The sequence below is a fragment of the Cricetulus griseus genome, chromosome 5 (assembly GCF_003668045.3).
Source record: "Cricetulus griseus strain 17A/GY chromosome 5, alternate assembly CriGri-PICRH-1.0, whole genome shotgun sequence".
Taxonomy (NCBI): Eukaryota; Metazoa; Chordata; class Mammalia; order Rodentia; family Cricetidae; genus Cricetulus; species Cricetulus griseus.
The window spans coordinates 176,844,717-176,869,557 of record NC_048598.1 but is presented as its reverse complement, the minus strand read 5'-3'; the positions used below and the strand labels follow the sequence as shown (position 1 = coordinate 176,869,557).

At 41.4% G+C, this 24,841-nt stretch overlaps 1 pseudogene and 3 gene segments (V, D, J or C); all 4 read right to left on the bottom strand.

The window, feature by feature from the left end:
- LOC113838198 lies at positions 1-439 on the bottom strand. The segment is given in 2 exon segments: positions 1-314; positions 397-439. Coding segments are annotated over 2 exon segments (357 nt in total).
- An 11,627-nt stretch (positions 440-12,066) lies between these two features.
- LOC118237746 lies at positions 12,067-12,639 on the bottom strand (annotated as a pseudogene).
- Positions 12,640-16,048: 3,409 nt separating this feature from the next.
- Positions 16,049-19,146, bottom strand: LOC118237645. The segment is given in 4 exon segments: positions 16,049-16,175; positions 17,621-17,672; positions 18,625-18,981; positions 19,101-19,146. Coding segments are annotated over 4 exon segments (582 nt in total).
- Positions 19,147-22,684: 3,538 nt separating this feature from the next.
- On the bottom strand, positions 22,685-23,124 carry LOC113838199 (the record flags this gene model as incomplete). The annotated part of the segment is given in 2 exon segments: positions 22,685-22,998; positions 23,079-23,124. Coding segments are annotated over 2 exon segments (360 nt in total), but the record flags the coding sequence as incomplete, so codon positions are not given.
- Positions 23,125-24,841: the final 1,717 nt, after the last annotated feature.

Genomic DNA, 24,841 nt, shown 5'->3' with positions numbered 1-24,841 from the left:
TCACTGTGTGTTTCCTGCACAGTAATATGTGGCTGTGTCCTCAGTGGTCACAGAGTTCAGCTGCAGGAAGAACTGGTTCTTGGCTGTGTCTCTGGTGATGGAGATGCGGCTCTTGAGGGATGGGTTGTAGTAGGTGCCACCATTATCTATGTACCCCATCCACTCCAGCTTCTTCCCTGGGAACTGCCTGATCCAGCTCCAGTAGTAACCACTGGTGATGGAGAAACCAGTGACAGAGCAAGTGAGGGACAGCGACTGTGAGGGCTTCACCAGACCAGGTCCTGACTCCTGAAGCTGGATCTGGGACAGGACACCTGCAGACAGGAAGAGTCAATTCTGTCAATCACATGTTGTCACATCCCCTCATGGACACATGTATGAAATGGTCACACTCACCAGGAAGGGCTGTCACCAGGTACAGAAGACCCAACAGTCTCATCTTCTAGGCTACACCCCTGTTGAGAGAGATGTGATCTCCCACAGCCCAGGAGGCGATTTAACTTAGAGCTAGAAGATGAATTTGCATGTGGGGAGTCAGCCTTGTCCTTTAAAAGAGGAGAGTGGAAACCACTCCATTTCCTCATTACAACATGGCCATCATTGCCTCTGACTTCCTATAGTGTGAATCTGAACTAGAGAGCATGGGGACTGCTGGGATCACAGGAATTCTAATAATTCTGTCCCATCTTCTTGTTGAGGCAGGACCAAGTCACCCCCTCACCACCCCACACCCTGTGTCTAGACTGAGCAAGGTATCTCTCCATATCTAATGGGCTCCATGAAGTCAGTTAGTGCATTGGAGTTAGATCTTGAACCCACGCCTGTGGCCTCATATATTGTCGCAGCTACACCATTATCACCTATATTAAGGGAGTCTAGATGGATCTCATACAGGTTTTCCATATGTCAGACCAGAGTCAGTAATCTCTCATTAGCTTGGGTCTGCTGATTCTGTAGATTTCCCCACCATGGTCTTGACTCCTCTGTTTGTAATATGGGTCCACCCTCACTTTGATTGTACTCCAGGAACTCAGCCCAATGTTTGGTGAAGGTTTCTGCATCTGCTTTCATCTTTTTCTGGAAGAGGGTTCTAACTTCTCTGGGGTTGTGGATTGTAGGCTGTGTATCTTTTGCTTTATGTCTGGTATCCACTTATGACTAAGTACATACTGTATTTTTCTTTCATGGTATGGGTTACCACACTCAGGATGTGTTTTTCTAGTTCTGTCTATTTGCCTTCATTATTTCTGACAGATGAGTAGTATTCCATTATGTAAATTTACCACATTTAGTTTGTCCATTCTTTGGTTGAGAGGCATCCAGTTTGTTTCCAAGTTCTGGATTTTATAAATAATTCTGCTAGGAATGTAGTTACTGCTCCTGTATTTTTAAGGTGTCACGTCACTTCTAACCATTTTTTCACACTGGGGTTACCAAGTTTTTCATTTTTGATTAGGAGGTCCACACTGCTCAGGTTTTTCTTCCCTTTTCCACCCATGTGATGTGATTCCGTATATCCCAGAAAGTCAGCTCGCTGTCATCTTGTTGTAGCACAGGGTCCACACCCACTGTTTGCTCCATCAGGCTGTGGAATGTAGAGGAAATACCAGCTGATAGAAGCAGCTGCATCTACACTCCCTCCTCTTGACTCAACTCACCAGGCTTCCCCATCCTTATACACAAACTTACTGTTTTCTTTCTTTTTTTTTTACTAACAAGATTTTAGTGAATAAAATACAATAAAGTACAATAAAGTCAAAGAAAAACTAACACATTGGAACCGGAAAAAAACAAACAAGAAAAACGTTAAGGAAAAGAGCCCAAGAAAAGTCACAAGAAACAGTTGTGGATACAGAGACGACCTGAATCCCATAAAAACACAAAATTAGAAGCTGTAGTATATAGTCAAAGAAAATGCGGGATAAAATAATAAATAAATAAATAAATAAATAAATAAATAAATGTCCATAAAACTATGTGATATTATGAGACAGGGAAACTCTGAATGGGTTCCTGATGACGTCAGGAGATGGACCCCAGCCTGTGCTTAGTGTGTTTAAAGCTGAAGAAGTCATAAATTTTGAGAGTGAGCAATAGTTGGATACACGAAGAATTTGAGCGGGGATAATATTTGGCACAGAATTCTGGTTAGAAATTCACAAAAATTAATTGAAAATGCACAGCTCCATTGTGAGTGACTTTTCCTTCAGTGCTAACACTGAAGGGAAAGCCGTGGTATCCAGGGATGGGCTCCTCAGCAGGATCTGCAGTGTTAGGGTTGTGCTCATTTTCAGGAGCAAAAAGAGGCCTTGTTTGCATTTCCAGCTCTGTATGAGGAGTTTTGTGGTGGAAGAATTAGGCATTTAAATGCCTATAGCAAAGGAAAGAGACAAATCAAGTGATATCTAAAGAAGTAATTACTGATTATTTATTATGTATTTGTGATATAATTCAGTCTTATTTATTTTTAATTTACCTTTCTTTTTTGCTGCATCCACAACTCTCTCTTATTAGCTCTACAGAGGTGTGATAATTTTAGAAGGATTAGCAAAGTTTTATGCATTTTGAATCTAGATATTGAATTGAAGAGACTGCTTTCAAGGATGTAGCTTAGTGTTAATTCATGCAAACAACTGGTGTGTGATACCCAGTACTGAAGAAAAAAGATATGTAAATTTTATACACTATTACTTTTCTGTAAGTAACTTAAATAGGAATATTTGTTTGCATTAATCATTATTCTGGTGAGGCCTGTGTTTTGATTCCCACTACTGTACATCAGAGTCACTAGTTTTCAATGTTTTCAAAGTAATAAAGGAACGATGTGTGTCTCTAAGAAAAGACGGAGAAATCTAGAGCCTCCACTCAGGACCGTGATCTCGTACCCTCCATCCCTCCAGTCCTGTCCCCTCCCAGGAAATGAAACTCTATCCTGATTGGGTGAGACTCAGCATAAAGAACCTTGAGGTTGCCTCTCCATGAGATAAGACTGTCCAGTCCTGGCTTCCAATTGAGGAATTTATCCTATAATGTACTGTCTCCATGGTGACAGAGAGGGAATTCGAACTGTCTCATTTCCTTTTCTGTAGCAGTCCGAGAAGAGTGACAGAGTCTAGGAACTAACTGATCTTGTGTCCTTCTAGGGGAGGGTTCTAAGTGCCATAGGAGATGGTCTCCTGGGCCTTGTATGTGGTTAACTCAGAGGAATAAACTCTGAGTAGAGTCAGGAAACACCCTTGCTGGCCCCTCTATACTTACCCCTCAGGCTGTGCATAGCTAAAATAATTTGCTTTTACTTTCTGATGTCTCATGGCAAAAATACTTACCGATGTCAGTGACCATGTGGACTTGCTGCCATTTGAAAATCACAATATACAATATTGGACTGTGTCCCTCTATAATTTCTTTGACAGATCATGGTCTCCAATTGATTTATCTCACCCCATATAGGGATTGCTCTGAAATGTTTGTAGACAATTTAATGCACTCTCAGCCATCATGTACAGTTCATGAAGGTTATCCTAGGAATCTTGTGTGACTGTGATGTATCATGGCAGTCATAAGATGAAGTTCTGTGGAGGATGGAATCTTTACCTCTCCTTGAGAGGTCCAGTTTGTAACCACAGAAGTCAGCCCTATTCAACTTACATGGGTCCATCTAGTTCAAATATAACAACAACCCAACATTCTTACCACTTTTGATCTTTCTGTGGATGGTTCCCTGGAATTCACAGATAACGGAACCCCTCTTCCCTTTCTATCCTGACTTTGTGGTTTATATCTGAGTAAGAGATTTCATGATGTTGCTGAAACTTTATGTTGCACACAGGACATTGAGGGGACACTGGCCCTGGATGACAGGAACTTTCTGTAATTAAAATACACTATAGCCATTCTATCAATGGGAGAATTATTTGTTCCTATCGTTCAGCCCTTGTAGAGACAAGTTATGTGTGTTCTCCTAATGAAAACAGAAGCAAAACAAAAAAGCACACATATACAGAATTCATTAGATACAGATATGTGAAAGTTAGAGTCATAAATCAAGGGGGGTTATAAGTGGCCCTTCACATCTCTAAAAACAAAAAAAAATCACTCTCTCTCCCTCCCTCTCTCTCTCTCTCTCTCTCTCTCTCTCTCTCTCTCTCTCTCTCTCTCTCTGTGTGTGTGTGTGTGTGTTGTATGGAGGTGCTGGGGTTATCCTATGTCATACACTGACGTCCAGTCATTGTCAGTCAGTGTCAATCTAAACGTGCTGCAGAGACAATGCAATTTTAGGAAACAGGCAATGATCACCCAGGGCTCCTGATGACATCAAGGCCTCTCCCATCATCAGGTCAGGATCCCCCAGCTCTGGCCCAGTGTTATGTGAGCAGGAGCCCAGAATGCTGAGAGACTAACAGACTCTATACCAGAGGACTCCACAGTGTGATATTCGGGTCATCTTCAGCTCTCAATTGATAATAAATGTGATTACTACTAACAAAGAAATCCAGGATTAGACTTACGTATAAATTAGCATATAGAATTGAAATTATGAGGAAAGGTAAAGTGACTCCCCACAAATCTTTGGTAACAACTTCTACTAAAGAATTTGGTGTGTTGTTAAGTACATCAAACTGAATTTTGACATGCATTTTTCTTTGTTCTGATATTGCTGATCTATTTTCCTAGCCAAATTCTTATTATAGTGTATTCCCAGCTACTTTATCAACAGTTATAATCTCTTTGATTAATATCACACACACACACACACACACACACACACACACACACACACACACACACACACCATAATGTATTGTCACAGCTTCTTATATTTGGTTTCATTAAAAAAGACACATATCAATGGAGGTGGTCACTGATAAAGATCTCATCAATTTGTGATATACCAAAGGGCACACTCAATCAGCATCGTTTCATTCTCAGATGTCATTTGGAAAAACTGACAAAACCCTCATAGGACTGATAGGAGGAGGCTGAAACAGGACAGTCAGATTAATTATTTCTTTGTAAGTCTCCAGGCTGCACTTCTGTCTCATCTCAGTCTCTGCTTCCTGCTCCTCCAGGTTTTCTGACACACTCAGGATGTGGTTGCAACACTGTGTCTCTCGAACAGTAATAGACTGCAGAGTCCTCAGATGTCAGACTGCTGAGCTCCATGTAGGCTGTGCTGGAGGATGTGACACTGGTCATGGAGACCCGTCCTTGGAACTTCTGTGCATAGTCTGTGCTGCCAGTTCTGGGGTTGAGACGTCCCATCCACTCCAGCCCCTGTACAGTCTCCTGCTTCACCCAATGCATATATTACTCGATGATGTTGTAGCCTGAAACCTTGCAGGACACCTTCACTGAGGACCCAGACCTTACCAGCTGAGACCCAGACTGCTGCAATTGGATCTCGCCTTGGACACCTGTGGAGAGAAGGAAAACTGGATGCTACTGTCTCCTGAGCCTCTACTGTCCTCAGGCCTGGAACTGGAGAGCCTCTTACCTGTAGCTGCTGCTACCAGGAAAAACAAGCTCCAGCTCCAGCCCATGGTCAGGATGTATGCACTCAGGGACTGTGGAGATGAGGTTAGTCACCTGTTGCTGTGGTCTATAGACATCTCAGTATTTAGCATCACTAATTCAGGTCATTTGCATATTCATGAGACAGTTAGCTGTTATTATCAAGACCTGATCCAGCCGGAGAACAAGGCAGAAGCCTCCGAGTCAGACAGCAGGGCACTGTTTGACAAGTCCTAATACACTCTTATTGAATACATCCCATAACTCATCCCTAAGCTCTTCACAGACAGACTCCTTCCCACTGAGACAGAACACTGTCATGTTCCTCAGCCTGAGCCACACTGAATGATCCATGAGTCAGCTGACCATCCTCTGTGTGAAATGTGTTTGTGACTCAGGGAACTTGCATTGAGGGCATTGAGTTCATCCTGGCCCACCAGGCTTTAGCAGAGGATATTGGAGAGTGTTGTTCAACCCTCATCAGATACCGGCAGGACCCATGGGACACCTCTAATATTAGCTGGCCACACCTTAGACATTTTGCCAGAATGGGGCATGAATGTCAACCTATTGAATAGAACAACCCTGTTATCAGTGTAGGCACTTAGTAAGGGATCTATGTTTGTTCAGTCCCATGCTGGGTTCCAGCTATCAGTCTGGGGACCTAGAGCTCCCTTTTGTTCAGGTCAACTGTTTTTGTGGGTTTCACCAGCCTGGTCTGGACCCCATTGCCCATCACACATTCTTCTCTGCAACTGGATTCCAGTTCAGTTCAGTGATTAGTTGTTAGTGTCTGCTTCTACTTCCACCAGCTTCTGGATGAAGGCTGTACGATGACTGTATAAGACAGTCATTAATCTCATTATCAGGGGAGGGCATTTAAGGTAGCATCTCCTCTGTTGCTTATATTGTTAGGTGGTGTCATCTTTGTAGATCTCCAGACATTTCCCTAGTGTCTGAGTTCTCTGGAAACCTAAAATGTCTCCCTTTATTATGGTATCTCCTTTCTTGTTTTCTTCTATTCTTAACCTGACTTAACCTTTCTGCTCCCTCATGTCCTCCTCAACCCTCCTCTTCTCCCCTTCTCATTCTCCTAGCTCCCTCCCCCACCACCCTTGCTCCCAATTTGCTCAAGATACCTTATCCCTTTCTCCTTCCCCAGGGGACATTGTTTGTCTCTCTTAGAGTCCTCCTTATTTACTAGCTTCTCTGGCAGTGTGGATTGTAGGATGGAAATCCATTACTCTATGTCTAAAATCCACATATGAGTGAATACATACCATGTTTGTCTTTTTGTGATTGGGTTACCTCACAAAAAGTACTCAGAAATGTTTCTTCTAGTTCCATCCATTTTCTGCAAATTTCAAGATTTCATTTTTTTTCTGCTGAGTAGTACTCCATTGTGTAAATGTACCTCATTTTCTCTATCAGTATTTCAATTGAGGGACATCTAGGTTGCTTCCAGTTTCTGGTTATTACAAATAGTGCTGCTATGAACATTGTTGGACAGATGTCCTTATTGTATGAATGTGCTTCTTTTGGGTATATGGCAGAGTGGAAATGCTGGATCTTGTGATAGATGGATTCTCATTTTCCTGAGGAGTTGCCATACTGATTTCCAAAGTGGCTGTACATGTTAGCACTCCCACCAGCAGGGGAGGAGTGTTCCTCTTTCTCTGCAGCCTCTCTAGCATAAACTGTCATTGGTGTTTTTGATTTTAGCCATTCTGACAGGAGTAACATGGTATCTCAGAATTGTTTTGATTTGCATTTCCCTGAGGGCTATGGATGTTGAACACTTTTTTATGTGTCTTTCTGCCATTTTAGATTCCTCTATTGAGAATTGTATATTTAGTTCTGTACCCCACTTTTTAATTGGATTGTTTGTGATGGGGAAGTACTTCTGTGTATGTTTATCTCCTTGATTGTTTAATAAAGTTCTGTTTGGCCAATGAAACAGCAAGTTAGACAGGACCAAGAGTCAAAGAGGATTCTAGGAAATGTAGTAGAGAAGTGGTGATCCAGACAGGAAGTGACATGGCAAGGAGACTGATATTTAAGCAAAGGAAACAGGAAGTATCCCCTTTTCCCCTTCCAACTCCAGTGGCAGGATGTGAGCCATTGGTAAGAGAGGGTGCCAACGAAAGGCATCCTCTATACGTCTTATAAAATATATAGATTTATGATAATTAAGACTGAGCTAGCAGATGAGAATCCTAGTCATTGGCCAAGCAGCATTGTACCTAACACAAGTCTCTCTGTGTATTAATTTCGGCTCTAACTTGGGCCAGCAGCTGTCATAAAGCACACACATGGCGCTAGGGCTTAGGCAGCTTTTGGCGGAAAGATTTATCATAACATGTTTGGTGTTTTGGAGATTCAATGGAGGAATGTTCCTTTTTCTCCACATCCTGTCCCTCATAGATTGTCATTGGTGTTTTTGATTTTAGCCATTCTGGCCTGTGTAAGATGGTATCCCAGAGTTGTTTTGAGTTGCATTTCTCTGATGGCCAAGCATTTTGTGCACTTTCTTAAGTGTCTTTCAGCCATTTCAGATTCCTCTGTTGAGAGTTCTCTATTTAGTTCTGCACCCCACTTTTTAAATTTCACTATTTGGTATTTTGGTGGCTAGCTTCTTCAGTAAATTGTATATTTTGGAAATCAGCCTTCTGTCAGATGTGGGGTTGGTGAAAATCTTTTCCCATTCTGTGGACTGTCGTTTTATCTTACTGACTGTGTCCTTTGCCCTACAGAAGCTGATCAGTTTCCGGAGGTTCCATTTATTATTTGCAGTTCTCAATGTCTGTGCTACTCGAGTAATGTTCAGGAGGCATTCTCCTGTGCCAATTCATTCAAAGGTATCTCCCACTTTCTCTTCTAGAAGAGTCAGAGTGGCTGGATTTATGTTGAGATCTTTGATCCATTTGCACTTAAGTTTTCTGCATGTTGACAGAAATGGTTATATCTGCAGTCTTCTGCATGTCTGAATCCAGTTGTGCCAGCACCATTTGTTGAAGATGCTATCTTTCTTCCATTGTATAGATTTAGCATCTTTGTCAAAAATGAGGTGTTTATAGGTGTGTGGTTTAATATCAAGGTTTTCAATTTGATTCCATTGGTCTATTTGCCTATTTTTGTGCCAACACCAAGCTGTTTTCAGAACTATGACTCTGTAATAAAGCTTGAAGTCACTAATGATGATGCATCCAGAAGATCCTTTATTGTACAGAGTTGTTTGGCTATCCTGGGTTTTCTGGTTTTCCACATAAAGTTGAGTATTGTTCTTTCAAGTTCTGTGAAGAACTCTGTTGGGAGTTTAATGGAGATTACATTGAATCTGTAGATCACTTTTGGCAAGATTGCCATTTTTACTATGTTGATTCTACCTATCCAAGAGCATGGGATCTTTCCACTTTCTGGTATCTACTTTAATTTCTTTCTTTAATGACTCAAAGTTCTTACTGTACAGGTCTTTCACTTTGTTGGTTAGTGTTACCCCAAGATATTTTATGTTGCTTGTGGATATTGTGAAGGGTGATGTTTCTCTTATTTCCTTCTCAGTGCATTTATCATCTGTATATAGGAGAGCTACTGATTTTTTGAGTTAATTTTGTATCCTGCTACTTTGCTGAAGGTGTTTACCAGCTATAGGAGTGCCCTGGTATAGTTTTTTGGGTCACTTATGTGGAATATCATATCATCTGCAAATGTGAAAGTTTGAGTTCTTCCTTTCCAATTTGTATCCCCTTGATCTCCTTTTCTTGTCTTATTGCTCTAGCTAGAACTTCAAGGACAATATTGAAGAGATATGGAGAGAGTGGACAGCCTTGTCGTGTTCCTCATTTTAGAGGAAATGCTTTGAGTTTCTCTCCATTTAGTTTGATGTTGGTTGTTGGTGTATATTGCTTTTATCATGTTTAGATATGGTCCTGTTATTCCTGTTCTCTCCAAGATCTTTATCATGAAGGGAAATCCTGGCATGGGGAGCATTGTTATGATTCCCAGAGTCTGATGTGAGAAGGGAAGGTGACATTTGAACAGAACAAAGTCAGATCACACACAGGGAATTCACATTCCAAAATTGTCTAATGATGTATATTCAGTATTTGAACCAGAAAGGATGATATGTGACAGCAAGTTGATATCCCAGCCTTGTGTTTCTGTACCTTATTCATAAATTAAATATAAGGTAATGTTACTGATTTAGAAAGTTGTGATTTGACAACCTATGATTTTAAAAATCAAAACTCAAAGACTAGTGATAGTATAAAAATGCATTGTTGATTTTTACAAATTTGTGTTGGTGTTTACACATGTGCATTTCTTAATTTTAAATTTGATTTAATTTATCTTCTCCTCTGAAGTGTGGTTGATGTAACCTGTGTTTCTCTATTGGAAAACTGACTTCCTCCCAGCAGTTGTCAATTGTGAATGGCTTCATTTCTAAGAGTGGGACTTTGTGCCCACTGATACTGCTCCATGCTAGGATTTTGATTGACTTGTGTAAATGGAGCTCTTAATTGGTCTAAATAGTAAAATCCTGGAGTCAGATATAGAGGAAAAGGCTGAGAGATAAGAGATAACGTGCAAACCAAAGATACCTGTTATGTCATTAGCTTCCCAGAAGAAATGAGAACAAGTACCGGTTTCTTCCTACTTATATCTTCTGCCTGCCAAGACATCTCACCTTCTGTCTGTCTGTACAGACCTCCAGACCTCTATGGTTAGCTAGTGGTAAGTTCCATCCTCTGATCTCCAGACAAGCTTTATTTGTACAGGAAGAAATAAGAACAGGCTTGAGCTTCTCTATGTCTTGTTCACAGTATCCGAGTTCATATGTGCACTTGCTATATTGTGTCCTAGAAACTGTTTCCTTGATGCTTCCCATAACTTGTGGTTCTTGCAATCATTCCATCCATTCTTCTTCATAGGTTCCTGAACACTGAGGGGAGGGTTGTGACAAAGACATCCCATTTAGGAATGAGCATGCCAAAGGCAATCCCTTTCTGGAGGACGTCATGTTGTGGATTTAATGTTGCTCTTCTTAAACACAGCAAGTGTGAAGTAGAGCATTGGGGCAGCAGACTGATCTCAGTTGCCAACTGGAGAGCCTTTCCAGTCCCTGAGATATGACCTCATCATAAAATACCACTTTCAGCTTTCACTAAGTAGATTCTTGTGGAACTTTTTAGCATACAATGTGGAACATAACACCTGGTGGAAAACCACTTTTCATGGACAGGACTAGGTCTGCCCAACCTTCCAGACTCAGCCAATGGAATCTGTCATTTCTTGCTCTCCCTGACAGGACTGCTACATTCTGCTCCAAACTCCATGTTCCTTGTATGTTACTAACTTTCAATTCTGCATTCCTTTCAGTGACTGGGGCTGTGTTAGTTTGAATTACAAGGTCCCCCACTGGCTCCTGTTTTGAGTACTTGGTCCTCAGTTAAAAGAACTCTTTGGGCAGTACTAGTAGGTGTGGTCTTGTTGGAGAATGTGAGTGCATGGTAAAAGGCTTTGAGATTCTACAGTTACATGGTATTTTCAGTGTGCCTCTCTGCTGCCTGCTTGGGGATCAAGTTGTTAGCCCTCAGCTGCTACTCCTGTCACTATGCCTTTGGTTTGCATATATAGGATACTAATGTTTGGAAACTGTAAGAGCAATTAAATGATTTCTTTGTAAGCTGTATTTGTCACGGTGTTTTGTCAAAGCAATAAGAAAATAACTAAGGCAGATATTCTTAACCTTTTGGACACTGCGGAGATCAACTCAGAGAACAAAGCTGGAATTTCGGTGGCTCTTAGAGAAAAGAGCTGTCTCTGTCACTACTCAGGTGACACCCATACACCCAACATGATCACTGTTAGATTTAAATAAAATGGCCAATTGTGTGTGAGAGATTTTCTAGGTGAGCAGATCTAGCTTCTCATGAACATTAGCATGTGAGGAGATACATATGTTGAATCCTTTCCTGGTGATGCAATTCCACTTAGGGTTCTTGTGGAAAAAATAACTCATGCTTAACACACCGTTTCCACACAGACACAGACTTACCAAAGGAATCAGTTTGTACAAATTCCATGATGAACAGAGAGAGAAGTCATAAAAACTAAATTAGCCACAAAAAAGCGGATGTCAGAAGTGAACCTGATGTTTACAGTCAGCAGTGAGAGGAGGGAGGTTTGAGTCTTGGCAGTGATTGTGGTTCAGTATCTGGGCCCACTTTCTTCTTGATTTTCCCTGAAATATAGAAGCAACTCTAATAAAGAAATGTGACACAGAATCTCACTGAACTAAAAAAAAAGACACCAGAACACCCATGAACTTCCTGCTGTGACATCAGTGATATAATGGAGATGTTTTTACCCTCATCGCTGTCACTTTGCATTTTGTTCATTGGAGATTCTGCCTCCAATTCTTAAATAACAGCAGAAACACAGGAAATGTATTGAGGACAATAGTCACCAAATGCAAAACTATTAAGAGAGACTTTCTGGGAACGGAAAGATGAAAGGACCCTAAGCTGCAGATAAGAGTAGATAGTTATGTCTTTATAATCTCCTGGGATGTAAATGTGTTCTGTGTGTGCTGTGCGCCGCCTGGTGGTCGTGAGCGGCTTCACAGTGAGGTTGATGTCTGGGTTCACACTGAGATCTCCTCACTGTGTATCTAGCACAGTAATAAGTGGCGGTGTCTTCAGACTTCACACTGTTCATTTGCAGGTACAGAGAGTTCTTGGCATTGTCTCTGGAGATGGTGAACCGGCCCTTCATGGATGGTGCATAATTTATGGTACTGCTATCATAGTAAATTTCTCCAACTCACTCCAGCCCCTTCCCTGGAGCCTGGCGGACCCAGTTCATCCCGTAGCTACTGAAGGTGAATCCAGAGGCTGCACAGGAGAGTTTCAGGGACCCCCTAGGCTTCACCAAGCCACCCCCAGACTCCACCAGCTGCGCTTCACACTGGACACCTGCAAACATAAAAAATCCTGGTCAAGAAATCATCACACATGTCCATTGTCCCTCAGATTAATGTCCACTCACACAGTCAGCATCTACTGCTCTCCATAAATTACCTTTTAAGAGAGCAACAAGGAAAATGCAGCTCAGCCCCAACTCCATGCTGATCCCTGAGTGAAGTCTTGGGATCCACAGCTGAGCTCCTCTGTTTGAGCTGCTAAGTGAGGGCGGGGCTACTTTTCATGAGCAGAGAGAGGGCCCATTTGCATGTCTTCCTGCTTTATAGCAAGCTCTGTAGTGGAGTCTGGAGATGGCAGATCCTGGATTATTTGTTAGTGTGCTGGGTTTATAATATTAATGATGGGAAATTGGCATAAATTTCGTCATTTCCAGTTGCCATCTACTTCCTTATTAATCCTTGCAATCAGAAGACATGTTTTGATCTTCATTTCAACTCAGCTTTCCATGTTATAGTTAATAAATAGCAGTAACTTTGCTTTCTATTGCTCATTTAGTTAGTGTTAGATTACTGTGTGGGCCTCATCACTGAAGGACATAAAACTTCCCAAGTCTGCTCCAGTTATGAGTGTAGCAGCTTCCTCAGAATGAAAACTCCCTCTCTGTAGTGGGGTCACGAGAAGTGCCTGAATCCCAGTGCTCTGATAATCACATGCATAAGGCTTTTCCAGACAGTCTGTGAATTTCTTTTTTTGTGAATTTCTTGTCATCATCTGACTCAGTTTCCTTCGCTGCATGTTTACCTATTTGTTGCTAGAAATGGGGAGTGACTGAGAAGCTGAACTTCAAGTCAGGGCCCAATATTTGATTTCTGCATGTCAGCAGATGGCCCTGCCAGAGGAGCAACAGGTGGCCATTGAAGTTCAGGTGTCAGGCCACCAGGAGATGAAGCCCTGGAGGGTGAATCCCTGATAGGCAAAACCTGGAGTCCACAGACCCCAGAATGTCTTTGCTTCCACTGTGCCTTTCCCTGTTTGCTCCTGCCATCTTCTCTGGTATCTTACATGGTGTTTGGATGTAAGGAGATCCCCACTGCCTGTAATACGGTCTGACTATCTCAGGGAAATATCCAGTTCTAATGCATGTTTTTCCCTATGAGTTTTTAGGATGATTTCTCTTAAGCTGTTCTATGTAATTGATAATAAAAAGATCAGTTTAATTGACATTTGATGGTGAAAAATAAATACATGCTAATATCACTATAGCAAGGGCCTATGAGTTTCACCTCCAGCGATGCTTAGACTGTAGTTCAGGTTAATGATTAGGGAAAACAATTGAGTCCCCAGGAGCCAGGCTGTCTCAGATTATTTCTATCCTAATGTTGAAAGATGCATTCACAGGTTGCATGTGAATCATAGCTTCAACCAAGCCTGAAAATAATTTCATGTTGGATTAGATGATTTGATAGTAGCTTTGAGATGAAATGTCCCAGAAAATAATCTGAAGTTCACAAGGACACTTAGATGAATTATAGATTCATTAGGTGAGGGTCACAAATACAAAGCAGCACAATTACTGTTAGCTGACATGCTTTTATGCTTAGGGTTGGTTGTCCATCAAATATGATGATTAATTCCTTGTTTCGTGTTGTGCCCTCAGTCTCCTGATATTAAAAAAAAAACAATTAATGAGTGGGTATGCACCCTAAAGATTTAAAGTAGAGCTGACAGTTTACATAGACAAAAGTTTAGATTTCTCATTCTTTTAAGATTTTGTATAAGGATATGTTACTTTTCAAGATAAAGAATAAAATGATTGGTCCTTTCTTTGTAGCCACAAAATACAACCTGCCAGTAAAGAACTGGGTGAGAAGAATACCTTGCTTGCTGACACATTTAATCTGTAACAAGTTATTTGGCTATGGATGCACACATGTTCTTGTGACCAGTTCTTTTTCACCTGTAATGTGTAAAACCTTTAATCACACATGGGATATGGAAAATATCCTGTTTTTTAAAACTTACATTCATTATAATTATTCACTTAAAAACTGAATGTAACCACAATGTAATTTTTATATTGCTTGAAAGATTTTGCTGTGGTCTAAAAGCATAAGGGAAAAATAAGGATCAGAGGAGGAAAACATCAAGAGAACAAGAAGGAACATTTCTGGAAAGAGAAGAGAAGAGAGATTATAGGACACAGAGGAAAGAATACAGAAAGAAAGAAGGAAACTGTCCAGAGAGTGTGCTTGTCTTTCCACCTAACCACTCCTCGGATAAAAAGCATCATAGACCCTGACTCCATGGATTCTCTTTGAGCTGTTTGCTGCTGGATTATGGGCCCCCCAGGCAGGGAAACAAGTCCTCCAAATGCCCTGCACAGCCTCCCAGAAAGATGGGCTCAATTCCATCACATGACCACTTGTCTTTAATTTCTCATTCTCATTCAAGCTCTATCCCAGGCAGTTGTAAGTCCTAATTCTACCAGGGGTCCTTAAGTCAGGTTTCCTTTCTAGAGTCTAAGGAAGTTAACATACAGGATCCACGTCTGTTTGATTTCTCAGTCAATATATTTAATTATGAAGAATGACACAGGATTGCTTTGTGTGCAGCCTTCACTGTGTGAGTGTTGACTGACATGCTGACAGGACAATTGAACCTGTGGCTCTTATATCTGTTAATTTATTAATTCACATTTGAATGGGCTCCAGGGTCCAGAACTGTAGATGACCCAGCTGAGCTCTAGGATATCATGGGAGAACAGTGTTGGCCTCCGTGTTTAGCAACGAGTCAAGCAGACTAGAATACAGGTCAGCTCATAGATTTCTGCACATGATACAGACAAAGGAGGGACAGTGGTATTGGGAAGCTTTGGTTTAGAAAACACAGATCTGGGCAGATCTGAACCTGATGGACACTGCAGGGACAGAGGAGGAGAGAGAGAAGATTCCAGACCAGCTAGATTTTATGGTCTAACTATCTTGGCTCTGCCTAAATCCTGGGTTTTTCTTAAACACACATTCTATGAGAATTATAATCATGAAATCTGACCAAGCCTCTGCCTAGAATGTGAAAATATTCAGGAGTGTCCACCAACTTCTTCACCATGTGATTTCATTGACAAAGGCGGGGTCCTTTATGTCCTCATCTCTATCAGTTTGCATTTAGTTCATGAGCGACTATGCCTCATATTTTTATGATAGTACAAAAATATAATGTTTCGAGGACATCGTATCACTTCAGTACATACATGTAGAGAGAATTCCGGGGAAACTTGTTAGATTAAAAAATAAATGGAGCCCATATACTAGATAGGATCATGTCTGCATTATTTGCTGGGCTGAACCAGTGCTCTGTGTGTGCTGTGCGCCCCCTGGTGGCTGTGAGCGGCCTCACAGTGAGGTTTATGTCTGGGTTCACACTGAGATCCCTCACAGTGTCTATAACACAGTAATAAGTGACGGTGTCCTCAGACACTGTTCATTTGCAGGTAGAGTGTTCTTGGCGTTGTCTCTGGAGATGGTGAATCGATCCTTCAAGGATAGTGCATACTTTGTGGTACTGCTATCTCCATTAATTTCTGCAATGCACTCCAGTCCCTTGTCGGGAGCTTAGCGGACCCAACCCATCCAGTTGTCACTGAAGGTGAATCCAGAGGCTGCACAGGAGAGTTTCAGGGACTGTCCTGGCTGCACTAGGCCACCCCCCGACTCCACAAGCTGCACCTCACACTGACACCTGAAAACACAGATTATCCTGTCAGTAACTGCCAAACAAGCTTGGTATTTACACCGCTCTTGTACACAAACATACTCAGTTCCTATTCTTCTCCATAAATTACCTCTTAACAGAGTAACAAGGAAAACCCAAATCAGCCCCAAATCCATGGTGTGGGTGTTGTTCAGTGCTGCTCACTGAATGTGAAGACCTGGGAATCCAGGACTGGGCTTCTTTGCCTGAGCTTCAGGGTCAGTTCTGGGCTGGTTTTCATGAGAAGACAAGAGCCTTATTTGCATGTCTTCCTGGAATATGATAAGTTCTGCTGTGGGAGCCTAGAAATGTCATGTCCTAGTTTGTGTTATAAGTGTGCTTGGGATAGTCTGGCAATAAAGATAATAGTTGGAAAGTTTTGTATCATATTAAGATATTCTCCTTGGTAAACACAGAGTGTCATCCATTTCATTTATACTGGCAAACAGAAGAAAGATGCATTTTAGTGTTAGTTTCTCCCCAGTTCTCCATGTTCTGAATTATACAGGGCAGTGGACATTGCTTTGTCATGTGCTCTGTAGCTCTTTTCTGTAAGCACTGTCCCTACTGTGTGAGCTTCAACCTTGATAGACATAGCACTCCCTGAGTCGTATGTAGCCCTGAGTACTGCTGTCTGCTGAGGTTGGGAACCACTTTTATTCTGACAGAGGTTAGTTTAATAGAAAAGTTAATATAAATAAAGATGGGATGAAATGTTGCCCCTGATAAAACAGGGGCTTCAGAGGATAGAAAATAAGAACAATGAAATATCACACAGTTAGAACATGTGAGTTTCTATTGCGGAATCTTACAGACTGCGGCTTAGGTTAATGATTAAGAGAAAGATCTGAGTCCCAGAAGTCCAACTAGCCCAAATTCTTTTAATCTTAGTGTTGGGAGATGTGCTTACAGGTTTAAAAGTGCATCTACACTGAAAGAAATCTTTTGGAATGACTTAAGGCTAGTTGAAGGTGTTTTTGCTAACAGCTGCAAGGTGAAAACCTTGGGAAATGACCTGAAGTTTAAAAAGGTACAGAGTGGAATGAAAGATCTCATTAACGTCCAGGAAAAAATATACAGCAGCCAGTTATTGTTGGCTGACATGCCTTCCTTGCTAGGATTGGTTGGTGACAAGAGGCAATGATTAATTACTTGTACCATTTTCTGCCCTTACCCTTACTGATATAATATATAATGTATATGCATATAAACAGATCTGTTAATGAGTGGGGGTGCACCCTGAGGATTTAAAATAGAGATGTTTCTTTTTCATATATAATTTTTAGGTTTATGATTCTTCTAAGATTTTTTGTAAGATTATCTTTAGAGATAAATAATAAAATTATTGGTCCTTTCTTTGTAACTGCAAAATGCAGCCTGGCAGTAAAACAATATCTTTCTTGCTTGGACATTGTTAATCTGTAACAAATTACTTGGGTATGAATGTATGTTTTCCTTGGGCGATTTGTTTTTCACCTGTAAAACCTAAAAGGTTAACCATGTAAGGAATATGGAAAACGTGTTATTTTTTATTTGTATTTATTGTAAGAATTCACTTGAAAAGTAGAATGTAACCTCATAGTAATTTTTGTATTGCTGGAAAGATTCTACTGTGGTAGGTGAGCTGTAAGGAAAGAATGAAGACAGGAGAAGGAAAACACCAGGAAAGATGTAGAAGGAGATTTAGGAGCCAGACAAGAGGGATAGAGGGGACGAATCCCGATAGAAGTCAGAAAAGAAATGAAGACCTGAGCCAGAAGCTGACACAGAGACCTTCAGTGTGTGTGAGTGTGTGTGTGAGTGTGTGTGTGAGTGTGTGTGTGTGTGTGTGTCAGTGTGTGTCAGTGTGTGAGTATGTGTGTGAGTGTATGTGAGTGTGTTGTGAGTGTGTGAATGTGTGAGTGAGTCTGTGTGTGTGAGTGTGTCTGTGTGCATATGTGTGAGTGTGTGAGTGTGTGTATGTGTGAATGTGTGTGCATATCTGTTAGTATTTGAGAGAGTGTGTGATTGTGTGAGTATTTGAGAGTGTTTGTGTGTGTGTGTGTGTGTTTGTGTGTGTGTTCATATGTGTGTGTGTGTGTGTGTGTGTGTGTGTGTTCCTTCCCTTCTTTACCAGCCCCAGAGATTTAAAAGCTGTCCCCCTCACCAGCTCCAGATAATTCAGAAAACTCAGGTTTATTGGTAGTGAGCTGACATCGTAGGTTTCCTGTCAAACCGTAAGATACTGGAGACTGGTCCTCAGGGAAGCGATACTGGGGTAGTAAACACACAGTGTGTGCAGACTGCTGTGGTGGATCTGGGCTAGGAGACATGATATGGCAGGGACTTGGTAGCTTCCAATAAAGTTGGAGTATATTAATGGCAGAGACACTGGTCTACAAAGGAGGGTTTGTAAGGAAGAAAGAGAAGGGGAAATGCGCCCCCTGTTGGTACAAACCTCCCTGCAGCGAGGTTTGTGTCTGGAGTCCCCTCATTGTGGAGTCCCTTACACAGTAGTAAGTGGCTGTGTCCTCAGGTTTCAGGCTGTCCATTTGCAAGTACAGCATGCTTTTAGAATTATCTCTGGAGATGGTGAACCGGCCCTTCACAGATGCACTGTACTGTGTTGTGTAACTACTCGCTTTGTTTCTACTCTCTGCAACCCACTCGAGCCCTTTCCCTGGAGGTTGGCGGAACCAGCTCATGTAGTAATCACTGAAGGTGAACCCAGAGGCTGCACAGGAGAGTTTCAGGGAACCCCCAGGACCTATGAAGCCTCCCCCAGACTCCAACAGCTGCACCTCACACTGGACACCTGCAATAGTAGAGAATTCGGGTCAGGAAAATGTTACACATATCCATTGTCCCTCTTACTCACGCCCTCTTCTTACTCGGGCTCCCACACATTCAGCATCTCTTGTTCCCATAAACGACCTTTAAAAATAGATACGAGGAAGATGCAGCTCAACCACAACTCCATGGTGAGAGGTCTGTGTTCAGTGCTGATCCCTGAACGGGAGACAAGGGAAGTCAGGACTGGGCCCCTCTGCTAGAGCTACAGGCTCAGAGGTCTGGGCTGGTTTTCATGAGCAGAGGGAGACAAATTTGCATTTCTTCTTGCTATATCATCTGGGCTAGGGTTGAAGCAGTAGAGGAGGCAGTCATTAGAACAGAAGGCAGATGTTAAATGGATGAGTTAGCAGTAACAATGTTCAAATGTCACTTATTGTGTGTGTGCTAAACTCTTTAATGTTTTGTCCTTTAAACATTTCAAAAACTCATTCTGCTTCAGAATTATAATAAAATATCATTTTAAAAATTTAGAGACAATTGATATAAAGCTGAGTTAATGTTGAATAGAAATATTAAAATCTAAAGCCTCCTTTGGGGACTAAATTCAGTAGTGTAGCATGCTCCATTGCCTAGAATTGATCCCCTTTTCCAAAGAATATATGCTTAAGAATTATGACTGTTCTCCAGAGTTAGATTTTGTTAAGGACAAAGCTATTCAAATGCCTAATTTATATATTTGTTGGAGCAAGCCAACATTTTGCTTGGGTGTGTTTATCATCCTTAGGTATTAACTCAAATTTAATTTTAATATCCTTAGAGGAAGCAGAGGTTCCATGTCTGGGTTAACCAAGGCATCTCCTGCCTGGTCTCTAGGTTGTGTTCAGGTATCGTTCTGTCTATCTGAACTCTTGAAGGTGTGGCACTTCCATAAGGTTTGGACAATAAGTCACGGGATGAGGAATCTTGAAATAATGACATCCCACAGGAGAAGAAAATGTTGAATTATAATATTTCACTTGTTGAGTTTATTCTGAACGAAGGCAAGGAACTTCACAGTGGGTTTTGGATCTTGTGGGTTGTGTCTCTACTGTTTCTATGGGTTTCCCAGGAAAGTGACTAAGGTTCAAAGAAACAACTACAAATATGTGTCAGTCTTGCTTTTGAAACTTCAAGGAGACAAACCATATTGATACTGATTATGGAATAGAATCATTCTAGGTGTACATAAACAGATATTGTGAAATAGAAATCTGATAAATATGAACAGATTAATTGCATTTGCAAGTAAAGAAAAACAAAATCAATTTCTGGATAACTGGTTAAACTGAGGAACAGTTTTGAGTGAGGTAACCCAGACTGAGAAAGACAAACATTATGTCTTTTCACTCATATTTAGATCTTAGTTTTAAATATTACTTTGATGTAAGGGTTTTAATTTATTATGATTCTATATACTAATGTATCTTAAAAACAACTTATAACAGGTATGCCTACCATGAAATTGAATAGTTATATTAAACAATATTTTGGAATTTTTCATACATGTATGAAATGATAACCCACTCCCTCAATGCCACCAGACCCCTTTAGTTTCAAGGTCTCAGGTCAGTGCTAATGTTCTTTTCATGCTTGTATTCCTGAGTTCCTGGTTTTGATCAGGAAGCCCACACTGCTCAGTATTTTCTTGCCTTTTCCACAAATATGATGGGCTTCAATCATTCCCAGAAAATTAGCTCGCTGTCGTCTTGTTGAAGCACAGGCTCCACACCTACTTCTCGCTCCATCCAGACTGTGGAATGTAGAGGAAACACCTGCTGATAGAGTCAGCTGCATCCCATAATTCCTCCTCCCTCCTCAGCTCCCAAGTCCTCCCCATCCATATTGAATACCTTCTTGTCTTTTGAAAACAAATAGGCTTCTAGTGACTAAAATATAATAAAGTAAAACTAGATAAAAATAACACATTGGAACAGGACAAAACAAACAAAAAACTGGAGGCAAATGTCCAAGAAAAGGCACATGAAACAGGTGTGGATGCAGAGACCACCTGATTTACATGCTCAGGAATCCCATAAAACCACAATTAGAAGCTGTTCTATATAGGAGAAGGAACTGTATGATAAAAATGAAACAGGGAACCTCCCAAATGCATTAGAATTGGACACCTGACGACATCAGCTGATGAACCTGCAGCCTATGCTTAGGGGTATTTGGTTTTCTCAGTCAAAATCCCTTAGATAATCTAATATTTCATTTGAAAGATGTTATAATTGTATTTTGATTCTGGGTTAGGGATAGGACCACAAGTACTTTTGTCCTTTCTGCTCTAAAACCCCATCTGCTGTCCACACACATGGGGCCTAGTTCTTCAATAGAGAAATTTATTCCACTACGAGATAAACTGTCTTCATGGTGATTGAAGAATTGGGTCATTTCTGTTATTGTAGCATTCCCAGGAGAGAGACATGGATTCTAGGAACTAACTGATCTTGTGTCCTTCTAGGGGACGGTTCTAACTGCCATAGGAGTTGGTCCCCTGGGCCTTGTGTGTGGTTAACCGAGAGGAGTAAACTCTGAGTAGAGTCAGGAAACACCCTTGCTGGCCCCTATTATCCCACTTTGATGTTTTTCTTGTCTTTGTTGTCTTAATATTATCAGATTGTTCCCATTATATCAAGACAGAATTATTTCTATTCATGATTTTTTTTACCATCAAGGTGTATGTGGACTCTACTAAGTAAAATAAAACTAAAAGACAAAAAGATTCTTAGACAGAAATTATTGACTTCAGACATGCCAAAGTTATAATAGAACAAAGAATACAGAGAAGTCATAGTCTTCCTTGCTGCCACTTAGAACAGAAATATTGTGTATGGAGGAGGGCACTGTGCACCGTACAACAATGTCCAGTTAATGTCAATGCAGAACTTATGTCAAAGATGATCTGGTTTCGGGATACAAGAGAATGAGAACACAGGGTTCCTAATGTCATGAAAGGTCCTCTTTCATTCCGACCTGGGAATCCCACAGATCTGGCCCCAGTGCTCTGATCAGGAGCCCTAAGCAGCAAATTCCACACCCTGAGGCCTCTACTGCATGGCGTTCAGCTCCATCACTAAGACTAAAACAATAAGAAATTTGATTCTACTAACAAATACATTTCAATTAGACTTACTTATAAATAAAAGTTTAAAATTAGATTTGCAAGGGAAAGGTAAAGTGACTCCCCACAAATCTATGGGAACAAATTGAAACAAAGAACTTGGTGTATTATCAGATACAGCAAAGTGGGATGAAATAGGTTTTGGTTTGCCTGATATTGTTGATTTGTTTTTACAGTTCAAAATCATATACTCATTGTTTATTCCCATCTAGTCCAGTCTCTTAGATTTAAAGGATGTTTGTGTCATAAAGTACTGACACAGCTAGTCTTTATTTTTGTTTCATTAAGAAGCATGTCAATGGAGGTTGTCACTGATAAAGATGTGGTCAAGCCTGGTGCATTGTAGGGGGCATCTTGGATCAGCTTCACATCATTCTCAGACATCCTTTGCTTTGGAAAAGTGAACAAAGTCACTATAGTACTGTGATAAAGAGACAGTCCAAGTCACACTCAGAATGATCATTTCTGAGCAAGTCTCCAGGCTGATCTTCTCTATTATCTCAGTCCCAGGGCAGCTTCCTGCTCCTCCAGGGATTCTGACACACTCAGGATGTGGTTGCAACACTGTGTCTCTTGCACAGTAATAGACTGCAGAGTCCTCAGATGTCAGGCTGCTGAGCTCCATGTAGGCTGTGCTGGAGGATGTGTCTGCAGTCAGTGTGTCCTTGCTCTGGAACTTCTGATTGTACCCAGTATCACCATCTCCAGGATAAATCCATCCAATCCACTCCAGACCCTGTCCAGGCCTCGGCTTCACCCAGTGCATAGTATAGCTACTAAAGGTGAAGCCTGAAGCCTTGCAGGACACCTTCACTGAGACCCCAGGCCTCACCAGCTCAGCTCCAGACTGCTGCAACTGGACCTGGGAGTGGACACCTGTGGAAAGAAAGGCAGAGTGATGTCACTGTCCCCTGAGTGCATGGCCCCTCCTCAAGTCTGGAACTTGGAACCCTTACCTGTAGCTGCTGTCACTAGGAAGAGGATGATGCAGCTCCATCCCATGGTGAGGACCTGTCTGCTCAGTGACTGTGGAGAGGACACTGATCATATGTTGTTGGTGGTGTGGACATCCCTGTATTTACATTCATAGACTCACGTGAGTTGCATATTCACGAGCAGGGTGCTTCTTAGATAAGGACCTAGGCCAGCTGGAGAAGAAGGAGGTGGAGGAGACCTGGGTCAGTCAGCAGGATGCTGAGATCCAAATCCTCATCCTGTCTTAGGAAGCAGTCATTCCTGAGACCTGTGTAGACCCTGTAGAAACATCAAGGCCTAATCTCTCACTGTAAAAATAGAAATGGAACCGAAACATTTGGTTCTCCTGGTGACAAGTTTGGGTTCAGGTGGTGGTGATAATTGTGCCTGGCTATTTCAAAGCTCCTAAATTAGGAGAATTTGGATTCTTCTTTCATGGAGAAACACTATGTGCTTTTTCAGCAGGTTGTATCGGTGTGTTTCCTCTGTGTGTGTGTGTGTGTGTGTGTGTGTGTGTGTGTGTGTGTGTGTGTGGTGTTTAATCCTTTACTTTCTTGTCTATGTGTTTCCTTTCTTATAGAGATAAACATAGGTTGTTTAATGAGTGTAAGGAGGTAGTAAAGATCAGGGAGGAATTGGGCAGTGAAATTGTGATCTGAAAATTTTATATGTAAAAATATTTTTCAAATATCAAAAATAAAGAAATCTTCATAAAACAAACAAGAAAATAGAACTGCAATATTTAACAAAGTGTTTATACTGTGTTTGAATACTGAAGACTTTACCTTGCAACTGCAATAGGCGTGGTTCAGGAAACAGACTTTTAAAAGGAGTCCGCAGAGACTATGGAGTCCCCTCCTCCTGTCATCTCGTTTCTGTCCTGCTGATTTTTGGCTCCATTTTGACTCCTGCTGGTCATGGTTGACACTCAAGTTTCACTGTGTAGCTTGAGCAGTGACACATTCATGCTCCTTCAGTGTTCACAGAGCTCTGCTCCAGGAAAAAAGGGGCTCTTGTTTTCCCGGAAGCACTGAATGGCTGTGACAGAGATTGATGCCTCTGTCATTGCTAATGTTCCTCCCACACCAGCGTCTTCCCTGCTGGCATCCAAATGCCAGGTCGTCACTGCACACTGCTACTGCAGAGTGACGACAGAGAATTACGACATGCTAAGTCATTGAACCTTTGAAAACTAGTCATCTGTTATTGCTGGACCCATCACAGTTTGCATGGAATCATGGAGTTAGTCTAGTCTGGCTGCCTTGAGAGGCACATGCCATAGTTGTTCAGGTTAGGGTCCTTGGTTCATGTGGCACTGTGTGCATTCCAGTTTCTGGTAAACCAAGGCACTCCCTCGGTCAGAGGAGCTTTCAGGCCACCTCTGCTTCTCTATGTATCCTAGAACATCTGCTTACTTTCCCCAATCCTGAGGGTGGCATCTCCTTCACCCTCTGTCTTGTGGTACCTGGCACCATTTTTTTTTTAAATTAGCTTCTCAATCATCATCTGGAAGGAAACCATTCTGAGCAACATCATTAAAAACAGCTCTGATAAAGCACGGTCACTACTATGTACCATAAAGCAGGTCCACATATGAGTGAGTACATATCATGTTTGTCTTTTTGTGATTGGGTTACCTCGCTCAGAATGGTTTCTTTGAGTTCCATCCATTTTCCTGCAAATTTCAAGATTCCATTGTTTATTTTTTTCTGCTGAATAGTACTCCATTGTGTAAATGTAACAC